The sequence below is a fragment of the Glossina fuscipes genome, unplaced genomic scaffold, assembly GCF_014805625.2.
Source record: "Glossina fuscipes isolate IAEA_lab_2018 unplaced genomic scaffold, Yale_Gfus_2 114, whole genome shotgun sequence".
Lineage (NCBI taxonomy): Eukaryota > Metazoa > Arthropoda > Insecta > Diptera > Glossinidae > Glossina > Glossina fuscipes.
Genome location: NW_023998457.1, coordinates 2,953,837 through 2,973,628, shown reverse-complemented (window position 1 = coordinate 2,973,628; position 19,792 = coordinate 2,953,837). Strand labels below are relative to the sequence as shown.

At 32.9% G+C, this 19,792-nt stretch overlaps 4 protein-coding genes across 9 annotated transcripts; all 4 read left to right on the top strand.

Annotated features, from left to right (window-relative positions):
- The first annotated feature begins 2,069 nt into the window (after positions 1 to 2,069).
- On the top strand, positions 2,070 to 3,123 carry LOC119640030 (protein NASP homolog). Its single transcript, XM_038037804.1, has 4 exons — positions 2,070 to 2,523; positions 2,575 to 2,762; positions 2,829 to 3,001; positions 3,066 to 3,123. The coding sequence occupies exons 1-4, from the start codon at positions 2,070 to 2,072 to the stop codon at positions 3,121 to 3,123; spliced, it is 873 nt and encodes a 290-aa protein (XP_037893732.1).
- A 2,470-nt stretch (positions 3,124 to 5,593) lies between these two features.
- On the top strand, positions 5,594 to 7,121 carry LOC119639939 (replication factor C subunit 2). The gene has a single exon (XM_038037681.1). The coding sequence runs from the start codon at positions 5,782 to 5,784 to the stop codon at positions 6,781 to 6,783; it is 1,002 nt and encodes a 333-aa protein (XP_037893609.1). The 5' UTR covers positions 5,594 to 5,781; the 3' UTR covers positions 6,784 to 7,121.
- Positions 7,122 to 9,653: 2,532 nt separating this feature from the next.
- Positions 9,654 to 14,005, top strand: LOC119639997 (protein NASP homolog). Of its 6 annotated transcripts, none has more exons than XM_038037772.1 (6): positions 9,654 to 9,836; positions 11,913 to 12,707; positions 12,771 to 12,930; positions 13,028 to 13,138; positions 13,306 to 13,472; positions 13,556 to 14,005. In XM_038037772.1, the coding sequence occupies exons 2-6, from the start codon at positions 11,925 to 11,927 to the stop codon at positions 13,808 to 13,810; spliced, it is 1,476 nt and encodes a 491-aa protein (XP_037893700.1). In that variant the 5' UTR covers positions 9,654 to 9,836; positions 11,913 to 11,924; the 3' UTR covers positions 13,811 to 14,005. The 6 variants fall into 6 exon arrangements, with proteins under 6 accessions (XP_037893700.1, XP_037893698.1, XP_037893696.1 ...); XM_038037770.1 differs by having other exon boundaries at positions 9,655 to 9,836; positions 11,897 to 12,707; XM_038037768.1 differs by having other exon boundaries at positions 9,655 to 9,836; positions 11,894 to 12,707.
- Positions 14,006 to 14,991: 986 nt separating this feature from the next.
- LOC119640057 (protein NASP homolog) lies at positions 14,992 to 17,701 on the top strand. The gene is made up of 2 exons (XM_038037832.1): positions 14,992 to 15,025; positions 16,770 to 17,701. Exons 1-2 carry the CDS (start codon positions 15,011 to 15,013, stop codon positions 17,022 to 17,024), a joined length of 270 nt encoding a protein of 89 aa, XP_037893760.1. The 5' UTR covers positions 14,992 to 15,010; the 3' UTR covers positions 17,025 to 17,701.
- The last annotated feature ends 2,091 nt before the right edge of the window (positions 17,702 to 19,792 follow it).

Below are 19,792 nucleotides of genomic sequence, written 5' to 3'. Positions count from 1 at the left end.
CTACCTACCTGCTCAAAATATTTTACTTTGTTTTCCATTATTCAATTTCTTCGTTTTTATGTTTGTATCGCTGTCTCTTCTTTTGATTTCTAAGGATTGTTGTGTAGGTAATCACATTTTCTCTATGATGATGATGATGTCCTTCTTTTTTTTTTGATAAGAACTTCAAGGGCTAATGCATTTAGTTTTTATATATGAATTACTTTTCAGTTTTTGGAATTCAATAACTCTTCTCCGTCTAAATATAATTTCCTTTCCACAGTGAACAACCATGTTCAGTTAAATGGGCATTGCCTTATATCCACGAACTGAGTTTATCTGGCCGTGAGGATAACTCTCTCAGAACGATATAATATTTAATTGAACACAGAAATGAACACAGTTAAGAAGTTGAGAAATGAAGCGTGCGTGCATGGTCTTACCACATGCTGATTACTAAAACGAGAATTAAATGAAGCAACAGATCTCATTAGGAGAGGAAAGCATTTTCGCAAACTAAAAATTCGCTTTTTTGTCGTAAATTAAGTTACTGCGAACGTATCTTACAAGCAGAAGGGCTTAAGATAGATTCGATTTTACCGATCGATTCAGAATAATAATCTGAACTGATTTAAACCCATCTGTCTGCCTGATGTCCGTCCACGTAAATTTGTGCTCAATCTACAGAAAAAGAACTTCGCAACCAAGCCGAAGGATATCCACCAAGTTGTGACAATCTCTTACGATAATCAGTTGCTATCATCATATGTTAAGAGCGCTTAACAAACTTCAGACGAACGCTTCGATTACATGTGAACATTAAGATCTAGCTAATGTAAAGTTCCGTGAGTAACGAATTAATTTTTTCATTAAATTAATGAAATACCTAAACGTGCATCACAACTATCGCAAATAAACTTAGCGATATTGATTTTGTAGGCGATAAAAAATGATGCAGACAAACTGGAGCATGCGATATTTATTTAGAGGTAATTTTCATATGTCATGGATCTTGATTTTTTTTGGGCCACACAAACAATTCAGTTGCTATTATTTTCATTCACCCTTACGTTAATAAACACGGTTTGGTATGTCTAGGGCTATTGGAGTTAAAAAGGCGAAAATAAATGCAAAAAAAATTCAAAACTCGCTTTAGTTTAAGCCTCTTAAAGAATGAGAAAAGCAAGTTAGAACATTATAATCAGGCCGACCATTAAATACTTTACACCAGTCTAGAACTTTATGTTCTTTTCTTTTGGTAAAATCTCAGTGTCAACAGAGAAAATTAGCTGAACCAGACCAAGAATCCGCTCACTACTCATAAATTGACAAATATACGTCAGGCTGAATATTTAAATATGGTTCGTAGTCTTACTTCTGTAAGGTTCTGCTCCGTTCTAGGACCTAAGTATTAAGTTATTTAGGAAAAGAATAATTTAGTTCTAGAAAAGAGACGATCTGGCAGAAAAATGAACGAATGGATCTTTCCTTCTAGATAACAATAAAATATTTACACAAGCTATGGGAAAATTTTATTCAAGGCGAACATTATCTCCTTCCTATAAGGGCATTATACGTCTCCTCTAATCTTTCTGATTATGAACAATTGCGCGCACGCTGTATCTCTTTTGCGAAAATGATGGGCGTGGCGTGGAAAAAGTGGACAAATCCGAATTATTTTCAATAGCGACAGTGTAGCAAATTTCATCGAAATAAGTTAAAATGTACGATTTGCAGAGCTTGAATAAAAAAAACATGGCCAGGTGTCAGTTGTACGAACGAACAGGCAGACATCAGTATAAGAAAATGTGGTCCTATCTTAAGACTAGCGGCGTGTTACATACGTCCGCACTAACTTAATATACCCCGTACCACAAGTGGTGTAGGATATAAACAGGATAAAATCTCTGGATTCTATGGCAAAAATAAGAATGTAGGTTACCTAATAACCGGCCTGGACCGACTGTAATATATTCGCTTTTTGTTTTTTTTTTTCGGAGAGGACTCAATGAGTCCATATCGTAGAATGGGAACTTATTTTATCCTTTCAGAAATTATATTTTAAAGTAAAGTCCATTGCAAATTGTAAAATGTCTTCCAATGAAGAAAGACCCATAATTGAATTATTATGGAAAGAGTTAAACGATTTGAAACGCCAGAATAAAATGCTAAAATTAGAAAAAGCTAAGCGACTGCATAAAGATGGTTATCGTTGCTGGATAAACATGGAAGATGCGAAGGCGGTCGATAAATTAAGTGAAGCATGTAATCTTTATGAAGAAGTATACGAGAAGTCATCCAAAAAGTTGGGAAAATTCTATATACTATACGCAAAGTCGTTGAAATACTTCGCCTCGCGTTCGACTAAAATTATTGGCGATTGCAGCGATTACTTCGATAAAAACGATGAAGAGAATGACGGTAATGAATTGGATGAATGGAATGAGGACAGTGACGACGACGATTCAGAAAGCAAAGAAAATGTCGAGAGTAATACTGAAGCTAAAATAATTGATAAAGAACCTGGAACAACTGCCGATTCCAGTGATAAAATTGGAAATAAGGAAATAATGGAGAATGAAAAATATTTTGCAGAAACAATTGAAGACATGAGTAAATCCACTCAAGAAGACTCTCAAGAGTCAAGTAGCTCCGATAACAGAAAGGAGACTGTCAATATAAAGGAAGATTCGTCAATAGGATCCATCAAGGATGGAGAGAAATTGGCTTCAAATAATGAAGAGAGTTTCGAAAATGCCGAGCATATAAAAGACAATATATATGTAGATGTATATGAATATTACTTTTGAAGTAACAAAATTTTTTTACAAAAAATTTATTTCATTCAGGCTACCAAGTTAAAAGTGGGCCGAGAAAAGTTGAGATTAGCAAAGGAAATATTTGAAGGTCTAGGCAAGGGCGGCCTCAAAAACTTAGATGAAGTCAAACGGTTGTTAGCAAAGTTTGAAACTCCCAACGATATTGAAAAACGCCGAGAGATTATACGTCGGGAATATAGTAAGCAAGTCGCGCTTTTATTTATAAAGAACCAACCAAATCAGTTTTTTCTTTCTTTTCTTTGACAGACTATACATTACGATTATCGGAAAAGATGGCAAAGGAGAGCCAATTTTTGTTGGCTAAAAGATTTCATAAAAATGGTATAGATTTTATAAAGGAACAATTGAATGAGGAAGGATTGGAAGCTTTGAAGAAATCGATTCAATTACTTGAGCAAATTAAAAGTAAAAACTATCTCCACCAAGGAATTCGAAAGCGCGTGGACGAAATCAAAAAACATATACAAGAGAAAATTATAATAGTGGAAAAAGCTAAAGCTCAGGTAAATTCGTATTTTCACTATAATCGATTTATTTATTATTATATACTGTATACTGTCGCGCAGGACATCATTGAAGTAAGTACCATAGTAACCTCTGCAGATGCCAACTCATCGGCGCCCTCATCATGTACCTGCTTTTGAACGGGTTTTACTTCAAACTGTAACCGCACCGGAAGGAGGAGACGCTGTCTCGCTTGTGAAATATGGCGAAAAGTATTAAGAATAAGAACACATGTCGAAGATTTCATTAGGGTGTCGAATGGAACTTCGTTTCCTTTTCATTTTTATTCTTGTTCTTTTTAAAATTAATGTTAACAAGTAAGAAAGTTATAGTCGACTGCGGCCGAATTTCGCATATCCACCATCATCATAGTCTTCGGCGCCCCATGCTTTTATTTGTTGTCATAAAAAATTGAATGGGATAAAATGTATCCTTTACCCATAAAGTATTGTTAAGGAAAATTAACCTACCCCGTCATTACGTTCACCACAATGAACTCAGAATTAACACACTTGGCTTGTTGTATGCTACTCTCCCAGTCCCTTTATATCATGCCCATATCCCGTATTGTAATGAAAAATTAATCTACTAAGTCCTGACCTTTTCTTTTATTTGATACCCATACCGTTGGTGTTATTAAGAAAAAGTTAATCCACCAGGTCGTGGTGTTCTCCATATTTATTTTAGAATTAACGCATTTTTAAGCAGATAACGTCTGTCTTCATTTAAAGAATGTGCAAAATAGATTAAAACATTCTTAAAATCTCAAAAAAATTAAAAAATGCAAATTTAATTACTTGTAACTTTCTGTGGGCGTGGCCGATTGTGTCCATTTTTACGCATAAATAGGAATGCGGGGAGTTTTACCCTTCTATCTTTTATAATTTTTGAGTAAGGAGCAAAAATCCATAAAATTTTGATTAGAAAAACGAAGTTGCATTCAGTTTTCGCTCCACTGCGGACTTCTGCTCTAAATAATTTGGAATATTTTCAATAATAAATCTGCGCGCAAAAATTTCAGATGCTTCCACCAAATTTGAAGACGATATCCTCATTTTTGCAACCAAGAGAGTGCCAACAAACAACACATAGACGGACAGACTTGCTTTAATCAATTCCGAATTTTACGTTAATCAAGACTTTATTGCGCCTCTGGATCTTCCTTTTGGGGTTTCCATACATTATGCAAGAAAACAAAATAAGGTACCTTTCAGCAGTGGATAAAAGCGCACTTTTTCGTATTTCGCCCAATTTCTTCGCATACTTTGCTTATGGACGAATCAAAGACAAGTGTTTCGTTCTTGATTTTTCAGGACATTTTCAGTTTCTTCGATAAGCTAAAGAAAATGGGCGCGATAAGTTCATACAGACGCCAACAATTTAAAAAATGCTGAGTTAATCTTAAAAAAGACCAGCAATTCTTTCAAGCTTTTGTCTATAATTTTCGATCTCGCGATTACTTTTTGAAAAACTGTTAACCAAATATTCGCCAGAACCACCTTCATGTTTGATGCAAAAATGAGCCCAATCGGTTTAGTAATATGCCCCCAGTTGGAGTCAATATTTTAATTGTAAATTAGTGGCAATTTTTTCCAACGAACGTTAGCATTTTCTCCACCCAATCCCAATAAAATTAGAAATACATTTTTTAATTTAGAAAGGCTGTAACTTAAATGTTTGAAAAAATTAACCATGTTTTTCGAGACTGCTTTAGTTTTTTTTAAATTGTGGGCGTTTGTGTGAATCTATCGTTCTCATTTTTTCAATCTCATACTCTTAATCGATTAAGAGACTTACAGCTTCCTATCTTGATTTTTGAAATATTAACGATTCACAAAGTTTATTTGTCAAATTGAGGGGTTTCCGTAAAAATAAGTATACAATATCACATTTACATCAAAATGACTAAAGTGGTCGAGTTCCGCAAAAAAATAGTGAGCATATATATTTTCTATCCACGTGAGTGAGCCCGATAGGCAAAGCGTCACGACTAACAACTCAATTATCGCGTGTTGAAATCTCGAGTCCGATACAGTTTTTAATACATATAAGCATAAGGTCTAAGTTATCTGGCAGTCTTTAAATCCATACTTTGTAAATTTATTTACAAAATACTTAGACAATAAATACAAAAAATCGTTTCAAACTTATATGTAACATCTGAAGATACCTACTTCCTATGCCCTATGCAAAATTTTTCAGCTTGAAATCGCAAAACTATCAAATCTAGCATCGCAGGTTTTTTTTTTTTACAAAGTATACAACACTCATGTTCGTTGAAACAAGCGTTGCCATATTTTGATGCTCCTGTAACAGTAAATATAGAAAAAAAGAAATCGCAACAAGTGGTAGCGTGTACTTATAAATTTTGAAGATCTTGGTTTGTAAAAATCCCTAACATTTGTGTTGTTTTGTGAATTTCTTTTCAAACCGTTAAAGTAACAAGACTTTTGATAAAATGGCAGAAAATGGGGAAGAAAGAGCGGCGGCTGAAGAAGTACGTCGTCATAATTTGCCGTGGATTGAAAAGTATCGGCCAACGAAATTTGATGAAATTGTCGGAAATGAGGAGACTGTTTGTAGATTATCAGTATTCGCAACACAAGGCAATGCTCCTAATATAATTATAGCTGGGCCGCCCGGTGTAGGGAAAACAACAACAATACAATGCCTGGCGCGTATTTTACTGGGTGACAGTTTTAAAGAGGCTGTTCTTGAGCTTAATGCTTCCAATGAGCGTGGTATAGATGTCGTACGAAACAAAATTAAAATGTTTGCTCAACAAAAAGTTACTCTCCCCAAGGGTCGTCATAAAATTGTTATATTGGATGAAGCTGATAGCATGACCGAAGGTGCACAACAGGCTCTTAGGCGCACAATGGAAATCTACAGCAATACCACACGTTTTGCGTTAGCATGCAATACGAGCGAAAAGATTATTGAACCGATTCAATCTCGTTGCGCCATGCTTCGCTTTACAAAATTATCTGATGCTCAGGTATTGGCAAAAATAATTGAAGTTTGCCGACGTGAAGAATTGGAATATGACGAAGACGGACTGGAGGCTATAGTTTTCACCGCGCAAGGTGATATGAGGCAAGCTTTAAATAATTTAGAATCAACATCGAAAGGCTTCGGCAAAATTAACAGTGTTAATGTCTTCAAAGTGTGCGACGAACCGCATCCCATGCTTATACAGGATATGCTTCAATATTGCGCGCAGAATGACATTCACAAAGCTTACAAAATATTGGTAAAGCTTTGGTATTTCGGTTACGCGGCAGAAGATATAATTGGGAATATATTTCGTGTGTGTAAACGTCTTACAATTGATGAAAATATGAAATTAAATTTTATCCGAGAAATCGGTGTGACCCATATGAAGATTATAGACGGCCTAAATTCTTTACTTCAGCTAACTAGTCTTCTAGCTAGACTTTGTCAGCATGCAGACGCATGAATTAATTACATCGAAATTTTGTTTCGATATTTAGATAGATGTGTTATATTAAAATAAAATTTTTTTCTTTATGTAATTTGCTCTCATTTGCCCTCTGGCATTCCGTTTGATATACAATTTCATTATAATAGTCATTAGATCTTCATCATACATGATTAGAAGTTCATGTCAAAAATTGGAAAATTAACAAATTAATAAGAAGATTTTTGGTAATAGAATTAATTGATATTAATAAACTTTTTTAATATGCTTTGCCTATAGTCGTATAAAACTCGTCGTATTTAACTCCGGGAAAATATATATATATAACTTTTTAATCTATTAATATTAAAATTTGATTTAAAAAAAAATGTTCCTTTTAATTCAATCATCCGTTTGTTTCAAATTATGATTTCAGATCGAATCCCGATCATCATTCACGCATCCAAAATATTTATATACTATTAATATAATTATAAATATTGTATTTTGAATATGAAAAATAGGTTTATGCCCTAAAATGCAATTTACGCTTTGTTTTACTATTGGACCTGTCAAGTAGACTTTATTCAGGTTTCTTGAAGTGCCATTGGGATTATCAACCATACATATATGCATATAATAGTTGCATGCATTAGTTGTGGCCTTTCTTTCATCTTCATCTCCGTTCGAATTATATGAAAGTTTATGGTATTTGTATACAGAAGATTTGATTCAAGGCGAACCATTAACTGAACTGAAAAATCTTACAAATAAAAACTTTAAACTTAACATGGCAGATGTGCGATATCGAGTTTTGACCTACTGCAATAGGTAATCGGAAAGAAGCATTTGAATCAAATTTGAATTTCTCGCCAATGAATGAACATACTTCCTAAATCCTTCCATCGGCCTAAATATACAGGCCTTACAGATCCATATATATATAAAATGTCTGCATTAACTTTGATCATTTTTTCATTTGAAAAGGCGTTTATTGAAAAAAATTGGTACAATATATACTAATCAAAATATCTTCCATCATTTTCTACAACTTTTTCCCATCTCTCTGGCAACATGGCGATACCGTCTCGATAGAACGATACTGGTTTGGCAGCGATCCAATCGTCTATCCACTTTCGCACTTCTTCAGCATTTCGAAACCGTGTACCAGTCAAGCCGTGCTGCATCGACTTAAACAAGTGGTAATCAGAAGGCGCTAAATCTGGTGAGCACTCTGGGTGCGGCAGAACTTCCCATTCGAGTTCCAATAGTGTATCCTTGACAGCTCTTGCAACCTGTGACCGACAATTGTCATGCAATAGGATGACCGCTATTGCTCCTCTTTTCTGCAACAATTCAGCGCCCAATTTGTTCAACTGACGTCTGTAGACATCTGCAGTAACAATTTCATTCGGTTTCAGTAGTTCGTAATACACTATACCTTGCTGATCCCACCATATGCATAGCAAAACTCTATGGCCATGAATATTCAGCTTCGGTGTCGATGTGGACGGCTCTTCTGGGCTAACGCATGACATTTTGCGCTTGGGATTGTCGTAGTAGATCCACTTTTCGCCGCCAGCTACAATACGCCACAGGAAGCTCTTCTTTTTTTGCCTGGCAAGCAATGAAACCGCAATGTTGAAACGGCTCGAAATGGCATTTTCAGTCAATTCGTATGGCAGCCATTTTCCCTCCTTTTGGATTTTTCCCATCGCATGTAAGCGTCTAGAAACAGTTGATTCATCAACTGGTAAGCTTTTCGAAAGTTCTTGTAGACTTTGTGCTGGGTTCTCGTCCAATAAATTTTGCAATTGATCGTCTTCGAACTTTTTTGGTCCTCCAGGTCGTTCTTTGTCATTGACATCGAAATCATCACTTTTAAACCGTTGAAACCAAAATCGACAATTGCGATATGATGGAGCAGCGTCACCATAAGTTTCTAAAAGTGTTTGATGGGCTTCGGCAGCAGATTTCTTCAAATCAAATAACAAAAGTAATGCATGTCGAAAATGCAATTTTGAACGTTCCATGATTAGCATTTGTATGCACTGAATATCTCAATAGGATTAAATTAAAAACTGTTATTTGAAGTAGAGAAACATGAAAATCATCAAATGTAGTCGTTATGTACACTGGTATTTTCCAGTTCTTTATAAATTTTATTTGTACATGTCGTTGGCCAAAATTAATGCGATCACTTAATATATAACTTGCATTTTTGTTTGTTCTCTATCTCCATTTACATACCAAATTTTGGGAATTTATTTTTTTTATTTGACATTTATGGGAATTAAAATTTTATAGGAAATTGTCTTTTTTTGGAATGTTTTCCATAGAAATATATTTTCGATGAACAAACATGTTGTTTACATTTAATCGTATCTCTCATATAATGAATAAGGCAAGCAATTTCTAACTGTTAAATATAAAAAGAGTTATATTATTATAATATATAGAGGCATAAAAAAGCCGTTGAGCTATGGAAACGTTTTATTAGAGAATTAAAATTGCTTATTCTGTTTGTTGTATCACAGACAACTAAATTTTGTTCAATATTAAGATTAGGAGAATCTCAGATACTTTTATAATAATATGAGAACAAAAGAAGAAGCATAGAAATAGCTGTTAAGTAACTACTGTTATTGGTAACAGATACATAAAATGTGCTTAGGATTTTCCATACTTCAATTTTAAATAAAGTTTTGGAACATCTATATATTTTATTTCTCTCTGCACTGTCTCCTTTATTCTATATATACAAAGTTGCCAAAGCCCATTTAAGTATTGATTTTAAGACTTTCTTTGTCCTTTTGAAAATGCCCAAAATTTCAACATTGGGTAAAAGAGGGGACTAGGCAACTTTGATTTTATAGCATAGCGTCTATAATCTGTCCTTTTCTACATTACTCTTCTTCCAAGCGTACGCAAGATAAAGCATTGTTTTGACAAAGAATTTCACGACAGTTGTGGTTTTTATGCAAATTTTCGGATATAAAGCGCATTTCGTTGCACATTTTATTTCACGAATGAAGGTTTAGGAAAGTGTTTTATTAATTTTATTGTGTAATCAAATATATATTTTTAAAAAGGTAAGAAGATAATCATGAATTAAATAATAAGTGCGTGTGGAAGTATTGTATGAAATATTGTATGAAATACACCTACAATTATACACGCGCGAAGCAAACTGTGTGCAAAATGCAAAGCGGAATTTGCAGTTGATTGAACTTTTTAGCGGACTTTTTTTCAAGTTAATTGGTTAATCGGGTTTATTTATAATATTTTAAAATGAAATCTTGTATTTATATCATTAGTGAGTCATGAAAAATGAAATTAATCGCATTGTTTGTTTTACAACACAGAGTCTGAAAAGATTAAATGAAATGAATTTGTACTGAACATTCAACATATAACATTAACCAAGCACGCTCGGTGACGCGCCAAAAAAGTTCTAGTGAGAATGTTTATCTATTCGAAGAGAAAAGAGTAAGAAAACTAAATTAATCGTCAGCGCATCAATGATTTATCTTTTCGAAAGCTCATGTTTACAGATTTAGAGCCATTATTTCCCTAAAAAGAATACCAGACTATTTAGATAGCATTAAATATGAGATAGGCTCATTGAAAAATTCTCCTTATCCGGGATATCATATGATATTAATTTTATGGGTTTCGTACCGTTTTTATCTTCATGTTTTGTAGCTTTGCCATTTTAATTTCTGTTGCATCAAATTTAGGGTGAATAGCAACAAGAAAATTGTGCGTAAAAACAAAGGTATGACCTTAAAATATGTTACGAAATAAAACCGGTTTTGAATCAGGGTAAGATTAGTGAAAATGTGAGTCCATAATGTTTTAAATATGCCTTAGATATTTAATACAAACGCGTATAAAATCAGCTCCTTAGGTGTGCTTGTGCTGTCTATGAATGTGCATACCTGTATGCCCTCAATCTAAAGGCAAAAGTTACCAATATTTTCGTTATCGTTGATTCATGAATTTCAGTTCTTACGGCAAGAACTATAAATAATTAGATCTTTACACTAACTACTAATCAAAGTTTTAGTCTAAAGTTTCATAAGAATTCATAAGAAATTTAGAAGAATTTGACCATCGCGAGTCTTGGGAATTTATTATAGATTTGTTTTTGTAATGAAAGAGAAAAAGAATGCTTTTCCTATAAAATAATAATCAATTTTCATAATTTGCTTTACAAAGCTAAGTAAAAGAACAGAGTTTGAAAAACTGACATCCGTTTCCGTTAAACATAAAAAGCTTGGAAAAAATTCGCAAAACATAAAAAATAACAAGAAGAAATGCATAGGTACTGTATCCATTTGAAGGGAGATATCAGGCACAATGTAGAACCTTGGATTAGTGAGCTATATAAGAGCTTTCATAACGTACACGGCATTATGTTTGGTAAATATTTGCTATACCCATTACCGAAGGATGAGGGGTATATTTATTTGTCATGTTTCATTTGCGCAGAAGGAAGGCCCAACAGATTTAAGTTCTTGATCAGCGTCAGTCTCTGTTAAGTGGTAAAAATTCATTAACAATATCTGTTAAAGGGATAAAAATTCCTTAATAATCCTGTTAAATAAATAAGACAATTTCATTGTTTAATCACATATTTCGTTTTTATACATTTTCGATTGGTAGTTGTTATTGGTTTCTGCTGCACCGTAGACGTATTCTTTGATCTATTTGATTCATTTGATCCATTTTTAATACTACGATAACTCACAACGGTGTTTGAAAAAAGAAAACTAAGTTTTGCAACAGTGAGAATGTTTTTACTTTAAAAAAACAGGGACGGATAGACAGATTTTCAAAAATTAATATCGTAGGGTCACGGAAGGGTACTTTTAGGTTTTGAGGATGCTTCGCAAGACGAACATTCCACCCTCAAAAACAAAAAAAAAAAAAAAACACAAGTGCCTCGTGGTGAAAAATAGACAAGAAAGTATGGAACGCGTACTATGTAAATGAAAATGTGGAGGCATCCACAGCCATAAGTTGACTGGTTTTTCATAAAACTTTTTCTATTTTTTTCTCTTTAAAAGGTAATCAATGAATACATATATTAAAATATGAATTTTTTGTATTGTTTTATCCAGGGATTATCTTTTTCTTATTAAAGTAGAAATTATATTTTCAAGAAAAGCATTAACATGTCCGTCAATGAAGAAAAATCTCCAGTTAAGTCGGTTAACTCAGATGTAACATTAATTGAACAAGAAAGGGCGAATAAAATACTAAAAGCTAAAGAACTATATAGTCACGGTTCGCGCAATTTTCTCGTAAAATCCTATACGGAAGCCGCCGATGAGTTGAGTCAAGTATGCGGTTTTTATGAAGACCTTTACGGCGAGTTATCGGACGAGCTGGGAATGCCTTACTTGCTTTATGCAAAGTCATTGATAGCTTTGGCTTTGGATGAAAATAAAGTTATCGATGTCCCTGATGAAGACGATGAAGACGATGATGATGACGACGGTGATGATGATAATGGTGGTGGTGATGAGGATCAGTTAGTTGAAAACTCAACAAAGGTTACGGAAAACAAAGAAGATATCGAGACCTCAGTAAAAGATACGAAAAATAATAATGAAACTAAAATAGTTAACAATGATCGGAAATTGCCAGCCGTTGAAGAAAGCACCGAACCAGAAGCAACTATCGATTCTACTGATGACGTTGAAAAGAAAGAAATAACGCAGAGTGAGAAATCTTCTGTAGAAAAGACTAAAGATAATGCAGATAAATCCACTGAAGAATCGCAAGTAAGCAGCACAGATGACGGTTCCGAAGATAAGAACGATGTTACGGCCACAGAAGTAGTGAAAACCAATGGAGTTTCGGAAAGTTCGTCAATTAACGATGGCGAAAAACCTAGCACTTCAAATGGTGAAAAGACTATTGAAAATGGCGAGGATATAGAAGAGGATGAAGCGGTATATAAGCATTAATTTTGAATTGATACAAATTTTTTTACAATAATCTTATTTGATATGTAGGCTTCTAATCTTCAACTGGCCTGGGAAATACTTGAGTTAGCGGCAAAAATATTTGAACGTCAAGGGGAACGTGGCCTCGCCAATTTAGCCGAGGTACAAACGGAATTAGCAAACATTGAATTTGAGAATAATATCCTGGACGCCGCACGTGAAGACTACCGTAAGCATGTCTCAAATTTAATTCTAAAAAAAGCAATTAATTGTTTAACTAATCATAAAAATAAAAAATAAAAACAATTTTTAAATATTTTTTATAGACAAAGCATTATCAATTTACAAACAGCTACCGAATAATTATCGCCGTGCCATGGCCGAAATTCATTACAAAATTGGTTTAAGTTATCTAATGCAGCAGCTGAATAAAGACGGTAGGTAGTAGAGGTGGTGGCCTGGTGCTGCTTTATTTTTACTGAAAAATATTTCAAATTTCCTTCACACACCAAGATTTTCATATCAGTAACGAAAAGTTAAATAATATTAAATTCTCTTTTATCTTTAGTATTTTATTATTTATTTCGTTTATTTGCAATTTTAGGTTCGGGTGCCTTAAAGGAAGCCTGTAAATTAATTGAGGATGAAATCGCTGAAATTAAGATTAAAACTGAAATCAATGAAAAAGATAAAAATAATATTGAAGATATGGAGGAAACTAAACAGGAAATATGGGCAAAAATTGCAGAAATTGAGGAAGCGCAAGCTCAGGTAAATTGTGAAACCGTCGTCTTTGTTGCTCGCCATTTATTTGGACTGTAATCTATTTATTGTATTATTTTCATCGTTGATAGAATATCGCCGAAGTAAGAGCGGCATTAGATAGTTATATAAAACCACTTCACAGCGTTGATAGTGGTGCTGGTACGTCAAAAGCTGGTTCTGCAGATGCCACCTCGCCCTTGCCTTCATCCTCTACCAATTCTTCAACGGCCATTACATCATCAGCCAAACCAACGGACATTTCACATTTAATAAAGCGTAAAAGACCGGAAGAGCCCACTTCAGAAGCAGAAGCTGCCTCGCCGGCAAAACGTCCAGCATTGTAAATGGTTGTTCAATTTAAAAACAACCTCATTCCAATAAACGGGGAGAATAATAAAAATAAGAAGGAAAAGATACTATAAATACTAGACTATATATACACATTAAGTACATTTCATTAGCGTCATGTGTTTCTTTGCATTTCCATCTAAAAAATGAAGTGAACATGTTTTTTGTAATATTTTTTTTTTTTTTTTTTTTTTTTTGATAAATATAGATTTTATTACATTTCTCACGTATTTTGTATATTAATATAAGTAAAAGCAATGTCTTGTTTATTGTTTCTTACCAACATTTTTAATTTCTTCAGTATTAGACAAAGGATAGACAACAAAACAAAAGCACCTATATTTCACACGACATGTAGATACATTTCTTGAATACCGAAGCGATATCGAGAGCGTACAAACAACGAAAATTCGAGAAAAATATGTCATCAAAGAGTTCATGAAGAATGTAAAATAAAACTTAAATTTTTTTGCACACTTTCTTTATAATTTTTGTTGCTCATACAAACAGGTACAATCAAAAAGTGAAAAAGGGGGGAAACGGTTACACAACTATATACTATAGCGCGTATTCATTTAAAACCAGAATTATCTACGCTTTTTGCTTTGTAAGCGCTTGAGAGAATGTGGACGTCATATTAAGAAACTATTAACATACATATAATGAGAAGAGCAGATACAATAGGTGCTAATTAACAGCGCTACTACCGCTATTAGTAACAGATACACAAAAAGTGCGTGGGATTTTGTTAATCATAATCTAAATCAAAATTTCACGATATCTATATATTTATTTTTCTCTATTTGCACTATACCCTCTATTCTATATAAACGGAATTACCAAGTACCATTTAAGTGTTGATCTAAGAATGTTCTCTTTCTTTTTTAAAATGTACAAACCTTTTACCTTGCTTAAAAGAGAGTAATTGGCAACTTTGATTTTATAGCATAGCTGCTGCAATCTATCCTTTTCTACATCATTCCTTTTCATCATACGCAAGATAAAGCGGCAAATCTTCTTTTGCTGATTATTCAAGAAGACGAAGAAGTAAGAAGAATTGTTTTGGTAAAGAAATTCATGGACGGTTGCGGTTTTTACGAACATCCAAGAATTAAAGCGAAATTCGTTACACATTTTATTTTACGAATGAAAGCAGCAAAAAGTTTTATCAATTTTATTATATAATTAGCAAATATATGTTTGTTAAAAAGGTAAGAGGACAATCATGAATTAAATAATTAGTGCAAGTGAAAGTATTGTATGAAATACACGCACGATTGTAAACGGTCGAAGTATAGTGTGTGCAAAAATGCAAAACGGAATTCGCAATTTTTAGTGGACCTTTCAAAGTTAATTTGTTAATCGGGTTTGTTTATAATATTTTAAAATGTTATTTTAGGTTTATGTCATTAGTGAGTGTTTAGTAAAATTAATTGCATTGTTTGCTTTACAACACAGAGCCTAAAAAAAGTAAATGAAATAAATATAAATTGATATAAACCAAACATTCAACGTGTAGCATTAACCAAGCGCACTCGTTGACGCGCCAAATAACTTATAGCGAGAATGTTTATCTATTCAAAAATAAGAGAGAAAGAAGAACAAAATTTTCATCACTTCCACGCTTCGACGCTTCCACGATTTACGCCTTTGCCTGCATAAAAAGCATACCACATTATTTTGATAGTATTAAGTACGAGATAGAGTGTAGAGTGAGAAGTACGTCGAAGAGTGGGCGAACAATTGCTGAAATATTAGATGGTATTAATTTTTAGGGATTCTCTCCGTTTTCATATATTTGTGATAATTCAGAGCTTCAGGAGCAATACAACTATTTGGCAAGATGGTTTGTATACCTATCGGATCCAATACATTTTTTCAAGAAATTTCCCTTCATCACAACATGGTTTCTAATCGAATACCTGTAGCTTTGCCGTTTCAAATTTTACTCGTCAGCATTAGTATGAACAAAAACAACAACAATAACAATTGTAAACAGAAACAAGTGAGAACATTATAATCGGGCATACAATCCTACATTATTTCATCTATTACAGTTATTGGCCCGTTATTATTATTATTACAATGTTTAGACTAATGAAATAAATTTTTATACTAAAAAGGAAAAAACATTGAATACTAGTAACACAGCCTATGTGCTCTATTTTAAAAAAGAACATGTCAAGCCCAATAGATTTAATAAAGTAGCATAATTTTTTCATTTTTCTTTGTTCATTGTAGCCTGAAGGAGGACAGAAAGACTTAAGTTAGACGTATATTTATTCCGATCTGAATTGCTTTTGCAATCGATCTAATTTGCCCGTTCGCATGCCAATACTGTTCTTCCTCCTGGCCCTATTTAGCTGAATTTTTTCTTATAAAGTGAAATTTTACTAAAGAAAAATTAAAGACCGAATGAAAACTTCTAGACTAGAACTTGGGGAACTCAAAGAAGTCGTGTCAATGAACGCTCTTTGCCATTTTCGAATTTTGGGAAGGGGAATTGGTGCGCCGTGTCTCACTATATTGCCTTTACTTATTTGTGAATGAATTGCATTATTGCGTTGGCGCATTGCCTGGTTATTACCAGGCATTTCTTTGATAAAAATGTACAATATTTTATAAATTTATCAATGAAAGTATCCTCCTTTTTTTAGGTTATAAATACGCGTGTCGATAACCATACTCATATTCGACATCTTATTCTTTATCACTTTGAGAACGCAAGCTTGTAAATTAATTGAGTATGAAATCGCAGAAATTAAGATTAGAACTGAAATCAAGGGAAAAGATAAAAAAAAAATATATAAAATGTAGAGGGGAAACTAAATGGGAAACATGGACAAATATTGCAGAAATTGAAGAAGATTAAAGTTAGATAAATTGAAATCATGTTCGTTGCACGGAATTTCTTCGGATTGTAACCTATAATTTTATTGTCTTCACCGTTAATAGAATATCGCCGAAGTAAGAGCGGCATTAGAAAGTTATATAAAACCACTTCACAGCGTTGATACTGGTGCTGGTACGTCAAAAGCTGGTTCTGCAGATGCCACCTCGCCCTTGCCTTCATCGTCTACCAATTCTTCAATGGCCATTACATTATCAACCAAACCAACGGACATTTCACATTTATTAAGGCGTAAAAGAGTGAACGAGTCCACTTCAGAAGCACAAGCTGCATTGCCGGCAAAACGTCCAGCATTGTAAATGGTTCTTCAATTTACAAAAAACCGCATTCCAATAAACGGGGAGAATAATAAAAATAAGAAGGAATATAAATATTATACCCTATATACACCTTAAATACTTTCATTGATGTCATCAAATTTGTATTTCCTTGCATTTCCATTTAAAAAATAAAGTGAAAATTTTTTTTTGTTATTTTTTCTTAATATATATAGATTTATTAACATTTCCGTGTACAATTAATAAAAAGTGCATACCGCAAAAGCATATAGCAGAATAGGAAATTTCTTTCTATGACAAGAATCGCATTAAGCAAAATTAATACTTTATAATATTTATATCGGACAATAATCTAAAACTTCTAGCAAATATTTACGAAAATCACCTAACATTTGAGGATAAAAATTGACGCGACCCTTACATATATATACTTTGCATTAATAGTCTACGATCTAATGGAGATGGACTGGAATCATTTAAAAGTTCAATGCAAACAAAGTTCTAATTAACTAGGGGAAACACCTACAACTACGTCACTAGAACGAACTCAAATGACAAAACGTTTCTTTGAATTTGAAATAGATATGTACTGTCGACTGTTTAGATTAAAAAAATTTCAAGTAATTTTTCACGCAAATCTGAGAAGTGTGTAAATACTTTAGAAAGGATAAAGACGATTTGGGGAAAACTTGCAATTATCTTTTGAAAAAAGAACAAAGTCGGGCGAGGCCGGCCACGAGATATCCCACATCATTTCGCCTAGTAAAGTTATTCACTCGTTTTGGTAATAAATGAAATATTAATTTCATGTAAAAGCATAGAAGCCCGCAAGTTGAAGCATGCTCACACATCACACGACATGATCCAAATTTAAAAAATCGAATATATTTTCCAAAAATTATATAATTTTTCAATTTCTATCACGAAAAAGTAGTTATTATAATTTCTCTCCATGAGAGGCCTTGCTTTTTATAATAATTCTTATATACGTTGGATAAAAAAGAGAACTATGTGATCCAAATTCATTTATTTGCTAAAATTTCTTCAATTTTTATCATAAAATATTAAAAATTAAACTCTTCTCTGAAAGGTTTGCTAGCCACGAGAAATCTGAACCAAGAAGTATACCCATATGGTTCAAATTTGGTCCACCTAATTTTTATGTCAAATTACTATCATGAACCAATTCTCATCATCATCAATAACAAAGATTAACAATTGCATCCTAAGGGTTTATATTTCCTGAGCATCTTTATATGAAGTGGCACCCAAAAAATTGACCTTGTCCGAATTCGTTAAGGTTAAATTCTTTGCCAATTTACTATTATGAATCAATATTCATTACATCTTTTTGCCATATAAAGATTTGATTTTTATAGAAATGGTTATATGAAAGGAAGTCCAAAAAATTGTCTCAACCGAATCAAATTTTTCATACCAATTTAGAATATCGAAATAATCTTAATCAGCGATTTTTTTCCAGAAATTTTAAAAATTGCAACTTAACGACCTTTTTAAAACAACCACTTGTGAACCATTTTTAATAGCGTTCATCCTTGGATTAAAGCACATCAGTGTACCAAATTTAATTGAAACGATATCTGAAAAAGTTCGATCTGCAAGTTGATTACAAAAATGTTTGGTCAGAAATGAGAGAGACAGATAAGCACAGATTGATTCCGAATAAATCAATATAATAAAGAGTGAGTCTATCTTAAAACCTTCTGGATGGTATATACGTCGGAATACGGTTAGTTAACGAGTCTTGTCGAAAAATTTCAAAAATTGTAATCCTTCCATGTAATGATTTCTCAAAATGGGTTGTTATATAGGGAGCGGTTAAAAAAGTGGACCGAACTGAATTGTTGTCAGTAGAGTTCGTCGTTAGATCAAAGCATTGCAGTGCATCAAATTTCATGAAAGTAATATCTCAAAAACTGTGGTTCGAAGGTTGGGCACAAATTTACATGGACAGACGGACAGGTAGGCTTAGAAAATGATTTTAAATTGACCGATATAATAAAGAATCGGTCTATCTCAAATGCTTTTCAATATTACATATGCCCGCAACAAGTTTATATAGCTTTTACCCGAAGTGATGTAGGCTGTATTCACTTGGTTTGTAAGGATTACGACACAATACATAAAAAGGATGCTTATTTATAGAAAATCGTTTACGTTTACGTAATGCATTATGCTATGTACGTAGGTGATGATGAATATATGAAACTATTCAGTTTAAGCCGAACATATACTCTCTCCTGTCCTATTATTCTTAAAAATACTTGTTGTTTAAATTTTAAGTACATATTAAGTGCAATGTTTATTAAACGAGATTTTTGTTTTCTTTTTTGCTTTTTTTTCATTTGACAAAATTTTCGCTTTTGTAAAAAAAATTTAAAAATTAAAATTTGTACAATAATAATAAGAGTTAAGCAAGCATAAATTTATTATATTATATTGGTTCTTAAAGAAAATACTTATTCTATTTTTCTATTTATTGATGCGAATAATACATATTGTTGTAGAACAATATTTTCTAGAATATTCTGTCATGATTTTTTTTTAGTTATTAATGTAATTGCATAATTATTTCTAAGAAAAAAAAAAAAAAAAATTACGTGAATTATATTTTCATGGAGAAACGTTTCTAAGCAAAAACAATTTTTTCGTAAAATAAGGAAAAGAATATCTTAAAAATATATATATGTATGTATATATATATATGTTATAATAATGTCTTTTTATTATTATTAATATTTATTCCCATTCAGTTTGCGTAGCAATTA

Bases quoted from the DNA above. Each gene is read 5' to 3' on its own strand.
- LOC119639939 (XM_038037681.1), top strand. From the start codon at position 5,782: ATGGCAGAAAATGGGGAAGAAAGAGCGGCGGCTGAAGAAGTACGTCGT.
- LOC119640030 (XM_038037804.1), top strand. From the start codon at position 2,070: ATGTCTTCCAATGAAGAAAGACCCATAATTGAATTATTATGGAAAGAG. The intron at 2,763-2,828 runs GTAGATGTATAT...TATTTCATTCAG, and splicing joins ATATAAAAGACAATATATAT to GCTACCAAGTTAAAAGTGGG. The intron at 3,002-3,065 runs GCAAGTCGCGCT...TTTCTTTGACAG, and splicing joins ATACGTCGGGAATATAGTAA to ACTATACATTACGATTATCG.
- LOC119639997 (XM_038037772.1), top strand. From the start codon at position 11,925: ATGTCCGTCAATGAAGAAAAATCTCCAGTTAAGTCGGTTAACTCAGAT. The intron at 12,931-13,027 runs GTAAGCATGTCT...TATTTTTTATAG, and splicing joins CGCCGCACGTGAAGACTACC to ACAAAGCATTATCAATTTAC. The intron at 13,139-13,305 runs GTAGGTAGTAGA...TTGCAATTTTAG, and splicing joins GCAGCAGCTGAATAAAGACG to GTTCGGGTGCCTTAAAGGAA.